The sequence below is a fragment of the Oryzias melastigma genome, linkage group LG8 (assembly GCF_002922805.2).
Source record: "Oryzias melastigma strain HK-1 linkage group LG8, ASM292280v2, whole genome shotgun sequence".
Classification (NCBI taxonomy): Eukaryota; Metazoa; Chordata; class Actinopteri; order Beloniformes; family Adrianichthyidae; genus Oryzias; species Oryzias melastigma.
In genome coordinates this window covers 24,814,057-24,824,682 of record NC_050519.1, presented here as the reverse complement: position 1 = coordinate 24,824,682, position 10,626 = coordinate 24,814,057, and the positions used below count along the sequence as shown (strand labels likewise).

Genomic DNA, 10,626 nt, shown 5'->3' with positions numbered 1-10,626 from the left:
TAGAGAGGGTTTTTACCAATTATCGCAGTATCGCGATATTATCGATATCGTGAGCCATGTATCGCGTATCGTATCGTATCGTGAGGTCCCCAGTGATTCCCAGCCCTAGCCTACACGCTACACTCGGGACTGAGTGTTTGAACAGAAAAAGGAAAGATGGTTTTTCAGTATAAGATGCTAATGGAATGGAACGCTTTGCAAAAACAATTGAGCTTTGTACATTTTATATTTTTTTTAACCTTTGTGTTTATTTCTATTTTGTGTTTGTGTTTGAAACAAAAAACAACTTTCAAAGCTCATGACGTTGTCACAGTTTAATGTTATTATGAAGGACTTGGAAATGAAATCACCATATGAGGCCCACTTGGCCGTGCAGGCTGGGCACTAACCTGTAGCTGTTTTTAATTAATTACCTAATTCGTTTTATTCAATTTTATTTTAGACTTATTTTCATTCTATGAAACGTCTCGGGTGTGTGTACATTTTGCCTGTTGACCAGGACTCCCTTGAGACAAAGATCAGTGGATCTCAATGGGATTTTTTTCCTGGTTAAATAAATAAAAATAAATTTGTTATTGACTGAAAAACATATACAATTTAGAGGCACATTTTCCTCTTTTTGGGGGGGGGCACAATTTCAATCTTTTTTTTGTTTACGGTCACAAAGTTGCTGGGGCCTATCCCAACAAGTGTGTGACTGTGGGGCACACCCTAAGCAGGTTGCCAGTCTGTTGAAGAGCTACACGCACATCTAAGGGTCAACTTAGACTAACCAGTTAACCTATGAAGTGTGTTTTTAGAGAAAACCTACTCATGCACGAGGAGAATGTGCAAACTCCACTCAGAAAGAACTGAGAGCGCTAACCACTACACCACCTGTTTTTCTATTTATTTTTATTTAGTTTAAATATAGTCGTGTTGTCTAAAACATGACATGAAGTGGTTTCTTGGAGGTAACTTTTACTCTCCTCGTGTTCCATAACTGAGATGGAAGGACTCACAAACTCCTTTAGGAGATCAGGAGTTCCATTTGAGCAGCAAATGTCTCCAGGATTTGATGCTACACTGAATTCCATTTTACATTTTCTGTGTGTTCTTTTTGAGATCACTTTCCATCAAACTTGTCTTTTCAGATTCTTCTTCATAAATGCTGGTGAAAAACTGCTTCTATTGCCGGGGCTTGAATCCAGTGTAGCTGCTGGAGTTCTGTCTGTGCTTTGGCAGTCGGTGCAGTTTTTATGCTCACAGCTGGAGCAGAGAGCAGCTGCTTTCTTCTCTTCTGAGAGAGTCTCTGCAGTGCTTTTACTGAGTGCATGAATGTCTGAGCTTTAGATCCTGCAAACGTAGAGAAGTTTAAAGTTTGGCTGTAGGCCTGTTTCTGGTGAGTCATGGATGTAAAGAAACTCAGATGTTTGGTTCCTCATGACTGTGTTTCCTTCACAATGTCTTACTCGTGGGCCACAAAAAGCTCTCAAATTTGACAGCAGGGCCAGACCAGGAGCAGATTTGTGGCGTGTTTTGGTAATTCACCTCATGAAAAGAAAGAAATAACATGGAATCTGGTTAAAAACATGCCATAATCTTGATTGAAAACACTAGATTTTTGAGTTTTTATTCAATAAATGAGGTTTTTGTTCTCATTTTAGAGCCATTTTTACCAATGGATAGATGTCCCTCAGGGAAAAACTCAGGGAAATCCTGCTGCGTTCATGTGGTGTTGATATAATGGGAAAAATGATTTTCAACTTGGAAATTCCTCATGAATATTGGAAAAACAACAACTCTTCCAACACTACATGTATGTAGAATGACTTTCTGCGTCTGAACAAAGGGGAATTTATCTATGCGGAGACCCCTGAATTACAGAGAAAAAAAAATTATTAGGAGTAATCAAAATGATTTATTCCAGGTTGGTGGGCCAGTTTAATAGTATAACGGGCCGCATATGGCCCCCGGGATGCAGTTTTCCCACCCCTGGCCTAGACTCTGTTAACACTCTATTCCACATGTGTCAAAGTCAAGGCCCCGGGGGCCAGATCCGGCCCTCTGGGTAATTCTATCCGGCCCTCCAGATCATTTATTTTATTGTTATTAATGACCTGATGTTATCTTGCGCTCATTTCTAAATTGTATGATTTTGACAAAATATATTTTTATAGAGAGTAAAATAGATAGATAGATAGATACTTTTATTACAGACTCAAGATCCATTTGCAGCAAAGAGACAACAGATAAAATACTTAAAAGCAATAAAAGAATGTACATATATATAATAAAAAATGTAAAAAATAAAATAAATAAAAAGAGACAAAATATTTAAAGTTATTTAAAATTTAAGTTGATTTATTCCTAAATTAAATTCCTGCCTTCATAATTATTTTAAAAAGTTACAAAAGTTTAAAGTTTAAAAATTGGCATTCTGCTAGCTTTTTGGACTGTTTTGGCATTTACTAAGATTTTTTTAGGTTAATTTGGAGTTTAGCTAATATTTCAGCTACATGCTTGCAGTTTTTGATAATTTTCGCTTTTCTTTTTAGTTTTTTGGCTATTTTGAAGTTTAGCTATTTTCTCAGCTACATGCTAGCTGTTTTGGCTAACCCATTTTTTTTTCTTCTTTTTTTTTAGTTTTTACACTAATTTGGCAATTAGCTAATATTTTAGCTGGGTATCAATTTCAGCATCTTCAGCTATCAGCTTCAGTGTTTTTAGCTATCAATTTCAGCAAGCAATAACTATTCATAATTTAATGTCCTGGGAGTGATTCTGTTCCATGTTGATCTATATCAACCTTCAGTTTTGTAAAAGTAGAATAAAAATACTATTATTAGTCTTTTTTTGCAACAGCAAAAGAGTTTACAGAAGAGTTCCAGTAGAATAAAAGCTAAGTGAATGGTTACTTCCTTTTCTTTTCCTAAAGCAGTTATTAGGATAGGGTCAAACCAGTCACATTTTGTTTTATTTGATCAAAAATCTGCATCAAAATTTAGATCAGATTCAAAATCTCTACTAAAAAAACACACTTCATGAGTCTCTCAGACAAAACAGAGGGATCAATGACAGTAGGACCATCAGCTGTATAATTCAGACTTTTCAGAGTCTGACAACTTAAGATGAATGAAAAAATACTGAATAAATAACTAAAGAAGTGCCTGTGAAGAACAGTGGAAAAAAAACATTTCTTCTAAATTTTCAAAGCGTCAATATCACTGTGCTGGTGACTGTGGAAAATCTGGAGATCAATCTGGTATATTTTGGGACTTTTATAAGAAGAGATTATTGGACCAACGTTAAGGAAGAAATTGAAAAAATATGTCAGTAGAAAACACATTCAGACACATTGTTATCTTTACTTGGCATGCTAACTAACAGAAATTTAAGAAGGGAAGAAAGACAAGTTATTAATATACTATTGATTATTGCTAGAAAAACAATTACATTAAATTAAAAAAGCATCAAATCACCAACAATTTTTGAGCGGAAAAATAAACTAAAGCAAGTTTACGTTGTGGAAAAAAATAACGGCTTCCCTTCATTTGAAAATAGAGGTTTTTGATCAGCAGTTAATTGAAGTACTCCTTGAATATTTAGACTGAGGGATGCTGGGTCAATATTCTGATTTGATTATGCACAAATAGAGGTAGTTATACATATATAAGTGGTACAAGCTGAAGTATGTGGGACATTTTGTTACAAACTTGCTCTTTTTATGTATTTATTTTTAGTTACTATTGTTGTTAATTTTTGCTAATGTTGTGAATTAAGGAAGACTATGTTAGATGTATGTTTGTTTAATGATTTTTGTTTTGAATCTTTGGTTTGTATGATTTTTATTGAACATCATTTTTTTTAATGAAAAGTTTAAAAAAATTAAGCATTTTTCTTTCTTTCTTTTTTTTTTTTTTAATCAGTTTCTCTACTTTTACTTTGAAGTTTCCATCTTGGAAGATCCTGAATGTTGAACCTTTTGCAGGAACATGCATGTTTTTCCGTGATTAGAGCTATGAGGAACTTTAGCTGCAGAGGATCTCTTCAGTGTTTGCGTCGTGCCAAGATTGAAACTGTCTTAACAATGAAAAGCAACGTGAAATGTGGTTTTATCTATGATTGGCTGTGACAGTCTCATGGGGGGGCTACTGGTGGTCCTCAGCTGTGGGTCAAGAGGTTGTAGTTGGTAGCAGATGAAGCAGATGGACGTGTCTAATAAAGGACACTGGAGTTCTTTCTGCTGTGGAAATAAATCCGCAATAACTTTGTGCTTCTCTGCTTAACTTTTCCTTCTTCCAGCTCATCTTCACTGTACGTTGCTCGGGAAGATGGATGTCACAACACGATCAGGATGAGGAACTATCCTCTGAAAGCGTTTATGTTTGTGTGCATGACTAAGTGAGTGAATCCCTGCATTCAGCAGCCAGAAATAGTCAGGGAGGAAATCAATGTTCCTCTTCCAGTGGCGCTGGGAGCTGTCGTTGCAACAATACAGGGACTGTTCTGTTTCCTGCACCCCACAGGCTGTGTGTGCGTGTGCGTGTGTGTGTGCAATGACAGGAAGTGTGAGGCAGAAGGGGCAGAAAAAGAGAGTGCAGTCTCATCTTTGCTCGGTTCTGCATCATCAGCTGGATATAAAAGTAAAGGGCAAAGCATGAAAAGTAATGATGGGAAATGAAGCTGAAAGTTGTGTTTGTTGTCCTGTTTACAGACTGTGTGTATATTGTCTTCTAAAAAACACAGTACACTTTTATTAACTGCTCTTAGAGGTAAAGATGTGGACTTAAGACTTAAGACATGAACTTCAGTCACATCTGGTAAAATTTTACTTAATGGAAGCAGCTTTTTTCAATGTTTTTGCCTTAGGAATATAGAAAACTTCCTGTTTTAGTGTCACTAAGACCTGTTAAAAATATTTTACTGACAAATTTTAAAAATGAAATTTTAGATGCAGCTGCTCCTTACCACGACCCTCCAGTTTGAACCTGCACGTGTCAACTAGTGCTGCCACAAACGATTATTTTTATTTGAGTAATCACAGATTATTTTTTCTGATTAGTCGACTAATCGGGTCATGAACAAAGTTGATGTAAAACACACATCTTAACCATCTTTAGCTTTAAACTAACTAAAAATAAAGACAATTAGGATGATAGTTTATTAAACCTTTAATGAGTCATGCAGCCTCTGTCCTTCATTCATTTCTGGTATTAAAACAAGATTAAATCAAATGAGGTCGGCATCTGAAACAAAGAACTATTTTTTAACTAAAGATAAAGTTTTGGTCTCACTGACTCAAATATAACAAAAAGTATTTTTTTGGTGCTGAAGTCTCACAACTTTGTCTAACTTTACTACACTCTGACTCCATATAGTATAAAGTAACTACAAATCGACTGTTAGATTAGTCGTCGACTATTTTAATAGTCGATTAGTGGACTAATCGGGGGAGTCATAATGGAACAGTATAAGAACATGCGCTTTTAAACGATCATCATTTCACTCCGTCCTCTGACATGTGTGCACGATGGAGGATTTATGAAACACATAAGGCCTCTTGATTTAGCGTCATCTCAGAATGTGGTTAAAATCGAGTTTAAAAAGAAAATAAAAGATTTCCGACTCAAAAAAAGGGTATAAATTATTAGTTCTTCCGCGGCCCGATGGCTAAAGGTCCACGGTCAGATCTGCAGCCCAGTTGTTGGTGACCTTTGATTTGGAGGGCCGGATAGAATTACCCGGAGGGCCGGGTAAAAAGTCGGGGGGTGTTTATATAAGTTTGCTTCTTCCCAATCCCTTTTGAGCAATCTGTTATTTGATGCCTACTTATCCTATGTCGGACATATCTTTGTATGGATGTAAACCTCTGTTGATTGTAAACATACTTTATAGTTGTTTTTGATTTCTAGAAATAAATCATTTCAAATGAAATCAAAGCTTTTGAAAAAAGAAACATGGGTGCAATCTGTGCTGTAAGTGCTAATGATTTGATAAGAAGTCTTGTGCTTCATCAGATAATCATCCCAGAATCAGATTTGTTTATAAAAACTGCATTAGTGCAAAAATCCCACAAGTATGGTGGTGGTAGGTTGATAATTAGGTCCTAGGACACTACAGTCACCAAATCTGCCATGAACTCAGTCTGCCTCTAGGAGGGAGATATGAGGACGTGTGCCCAGATGTCAGGATCTGCTTTCTACTGGATACTTGTCTCACCTGATGTGGAAATCATCTGAACAGAAACTGGAGTCAGTTCTTTAATCTTCCAGTTATTTCTAATCTGATTTTAATCTGTGAACTTTTTATATATTTTATGTGAGTGTGGAATCATCCCATCTCACCTGAAACGAGCTGCTCTTTCTGACTTCCCTCAGTTATTTTCGAGGCTTCACAGCAGTGAAATGCTTTAATTGGCTGTGTCATATCAGGGGGTATGTCACCAGCTTCACCCGTGACAGTCCAGCTGCTGTCAGCCAGTCAGGAGGCCTTCGGGGTTTTGATGGAGAGAGCCAGAGAGCGCCGCGCCTCATCATTCCTGTCACGGGGAGACAGTTCTGGGGGAGTACACCGCTCTGCAAGACTTTCCAAATCTTATTAGACCAAATTCTGATAGTGAGGATTTTTCTGCTTCTCTTTTTCCGTTCAGCACATGTGCAGAAAAGTGATGTCTCAGCTGATGTGTCAGACAAGATGAATGTGGAAGTTTGCCACTTTGCACAGCCTGCTGTCCAAGACCTGGTTCTTAGTAGCTTAGATGTTCAAAATCACATTTTTTTTTCTAAAATCTTTGATTTCTGATACATACAGTGAACTTTTCCTATACAGGAGTTGACTCGTAGATCTTAAATTCTTTACAGTTCTTTCATCAATACCGTTAAGGCATTGAAAGGTTGACTTTTTTAAGCCGACTCAGCATTTAAAACCTCTAAATCTGCCACTGCTCTGACTTCCTTAAATCTAAAAAGACAGTTTTATGATTTGACTTGTGATCCAGCTGGCAACGGTCAATTTGAATCATTCCATTGATTGCCAACAGTTGGACGGAGCTGCACGGAAGCTTCACAGCATATCCCAGAAAGATGGGAGAAATCAGCATGCAGTGAACTCTTTGGTATTACCTTTATTTAGTACGTCTGTGTATTTACCAGTGTAGACGCAAGTATAAACACCCTTTAGATTAGCTTGATCCTTACATTGGATTTTAAAATCCATATTTCGCACCTGTACCTGTTGTCCTGTGACAGACTGGCGACCTGTCCAGGGTGGACCCCGCCCTCATCCAATAGCAGCTAGGACTGGATCTGGCAAAACTGCAACCGAGAAAGGGATATAGTGTGTTGAGAAGATGGACGGATGGATGGTTAGCTTGATGGATGGATGAATGGATGGATGCACAGATGGATGGATGATGGATGATGGATGATGGATGAAGGATGGATGGATGGATGGATGATGGATGGATGGATGGATGATGGATGGATGGATGGATGGATAAATGCACAGATGGATGGATGGATGATGGATGGATGGATGGATGGATAAATGCACAGATGGATGGATGGATGCACAGATGGATGGATAGATGCATGGATGGATGCACAGATGGATGGATGATAGATGGATGGATGATGGATGGATGGATGGAGAGGACACCAGTGCAGATCTGGCTCTAGAGGAATTTAGTTGGGGTGGGGGGTGCTAATTTTGGAGGGGGCGGGGGGAATTGACTGTATATAAGAACTGGACAGAGCAAACCCCCCTACTTCCGTGTTCCATATAGGAAGTACCACTGGGTTGCAAAAAGGCCAAAGTCCCATTGACTTACATTGAGAAACAGACAGTTATTTCTCAGTCATTTTATATGTCAGAATAATCATTCTTCCTCTGCTGCTTTCTGCTTAACTTCTTTTTTCTAATCCTAATTTTTTTTAAAGATTTTTTTTTTCCATTATCACAAGTTATTCGAGTTATAAATTGACCAATCAGACGGCTGAATAAGCGACATCCCGTCTCCACCTGTCAGGGCAGTTGTGTCTAACCTCAACTGAACACTCACCTCTGGTCCATTTCCAAATCAAATCAAATCAAATCAAACTTTATTTATAAAAGCGCCTTTCATACTTGGTGCAGCTCAAAGCGCTGTACAATTAAAAACAAAACATACACAGTAAAAGCCCAACCCACCCTTCACACACACACACACACCCTCCCCAAAACATATACACCCATGACCCCACACACAATGAAAACAAAAAACAAACTTGTAAAACAAACTTGAGGCTTGGCTCTGCTGTGAGGAGATGGTATGGAGGATTCTATCATACCAGGAGTCAGCTCGGTCAAAGGAACATCGCCACGGCGCCAACCCAGACCGGGACAGCCACGGAGTCCACTCCACAGCTGTGAGGCTGCGGTGCAGGACTCCAGCCGCCCCAGCAAGGGCAAGAACCACGGCAACGACCCAGACCAAGCAGACAAGCCCTGATATGATAGAACCCACAGGAAACACTGGGGGTAAAATGACAATAAGATAATAAAATTAAATACATAAAATGTATGTAAAATAAATAACATTGAAATTGAAATTAAATGCATAAAATGTTAAATAAAATCCATAAAGAAGAGAGATAAATGAATGAATAAATAAAATAAACAAATGATTAAAAACTACTTTAATAAATGAGCAGATAAGATTAACTAAAAGCAGCATTAAAAAGGTGAGTCTTGAGCCTCTTCTTAAAAACCTCTACGGTCTCTGCAGCCCTGAGACTCTCCGGCAGGCTGTTCCAGAGGCGAGGACCGTAATGAGAGAACGAAGCCTCACCATGTGTTTTGGTCCTCACCTTAGGAACAACTAACAGGCCGGTACCGGAGGACCTCAGGGTCCGCGAGGGTTCATACTTTAAAAGAAGATCACTTAAATAAGAAGGCCCAAGACCATAAAAACATTTGTAAACCATTAAAAGAATCTTAAAATCAATCCTGAAACGCACAGGGAGCCAATGCAGCGATTTTAAAACTGGTGTAATGTGTTCCCGCCCCCTGGTCCTCGTCAGAACTCGTGCCGCCGAGTTCTGTAATAATTGTAAATTTGTAAGAGATTTTTGAGGTAAACCAGAGAGCAGGGCATTACAATAATCTAAACGACTAAAAATAAAAGCATGCATCAGCACCTCTGTGCTGGCAAGAGAGAGGAATGGGCGGACTCTGGCGATATTTTTAAGATGATAAAATCCTGTCTTAACGACATTTTTAATATGAGGAATAAAATTCAGCTCAGAGTCTAAAAGAACACCCAGGTTTCTCACACAGTGAGAGGGATTAAAATTCTGAAGACGAGTTAAAATTCTCTCTCTCTTGTCTTCAGGACCGATGATTAAAACTTCTGTTTTGTCCTGGTTGAGCTGAAGGAAGTTTTCTGCCATCCATGACTTGATGTCTAAAATACAATTTAAAAGAGTGTTTATAGGTTCAAGGTCATCAGGAGACACGGCGATGTAAAGTTGAGTATCATCAGCATAGCTGTGAAAGTCAACGCCGTGTCTCCTGATGACATCCCCAAGAGGCAACATGTACAAGTTCCAGACATATAAAAGTGTACCCTGTTATTCAACAGCTATAATGTAAATGAATTGTTTGTGAATGATGTTCATGTAGTTTTAATTCAATGTATTTATAATCAATTCCCTGAAGTACAAATGAATAAAGGTAAACCTTGATTCTTCCACCCCTCTAAAGGTTGACTGACTCAAGTTAAAGCCCATCATTAGCGGTCATCAGACAGATGGTTTGCTCTAGGCATACTCAAAAGTGACAGCCCATATGAACACACTTTCACCCCTGTACCTCACTGTTCTCTTGAATAAAGATTACCAACATCCAGTGGAAGCATTCAGTAGCAGTCAGCTCTGCTTTCACTAACATTCACTGTCGTTCTCCTTCCTTTGTTTTCAGAGCTCCTCGGTTCAACAAAGAAAGTCAACGTCAACTTCCAGGATACAGACGGGTGAGTGTCTTCTGCTCTTCTTTCATATCTTCAGCCTCCTCCCGTGGTCCCCGCTCCACTCCCTCATATTCCCACCCCTCCCTTTCCCCGGACTCATTCAAAGCTCTACTATCAAGATGGTTTTACTGCTGTCTCCATGGGGTTAAAGCTGGAGGATTAGCGTGCTCACCACTTAACTGTGGGCTACAACGGCGTGTTAGTCTGTCAGACGTGAGATTCATTTCGACATGATGTTATTACATTTCTGACTCTTCTGTTTGTTATTTTTGAGCGTCTATGAAAAGTTTTCTTTGTGAGTTTGAGATAATATGTTTCAGACAGACATAAAGAAACCATAAAAATGCAGAGGCATGGCTCACATTTATGGTTTGATCATGAAAAACTGATGGCCATATTTTTGTCTGTGTTGTGTATCATTGAGGCTTCTGCTGCTCACACACTCACTGACAGAAGGGCAACAGAAAAAACAGCAAGATCCTTGTTGGTAGACTAATACTAGTTAGAAAAAGTAAGGATTTTGTCTTTGGACATCCACTCATCTGTTTTTTCTCTTCTTTGTCATCAGTTTGAGGAACCATGACAGTTGTTTTCACTTTAGTTGCATAAAGTCAGTTTTTTGTGCCTAAAATTTCACT

At 38.5% G+C, this 10,626-nt stretch overlaps 1 protein-coding gene across 8 annotated transcripts in view; it reads left to right on the top strand.

Annotated features, from left to right (window-relative positions):
* The window catches only part of caskin1 (CASK interacting protein 1), a 138,161-nt gene that overhangs the window by 55,659 nt on the left and 71,876 nt on the right, over positions 1-10,626 (top strand). For all 8 annotated transcript variants that reach the window (XM_024261119.2, XM_024261124.2, XM_024261123.2 and 5 more), the window contains exon 2: positions 9,940-9,991. In XM_024261119.2, coding sequence (XP_024116887.1) covers positions 9,940-9,991 — 52 coding nt within the window. The remainder of the gene's footprint in view (positions 1-9,939; positions 9,992-10,626) is intronic.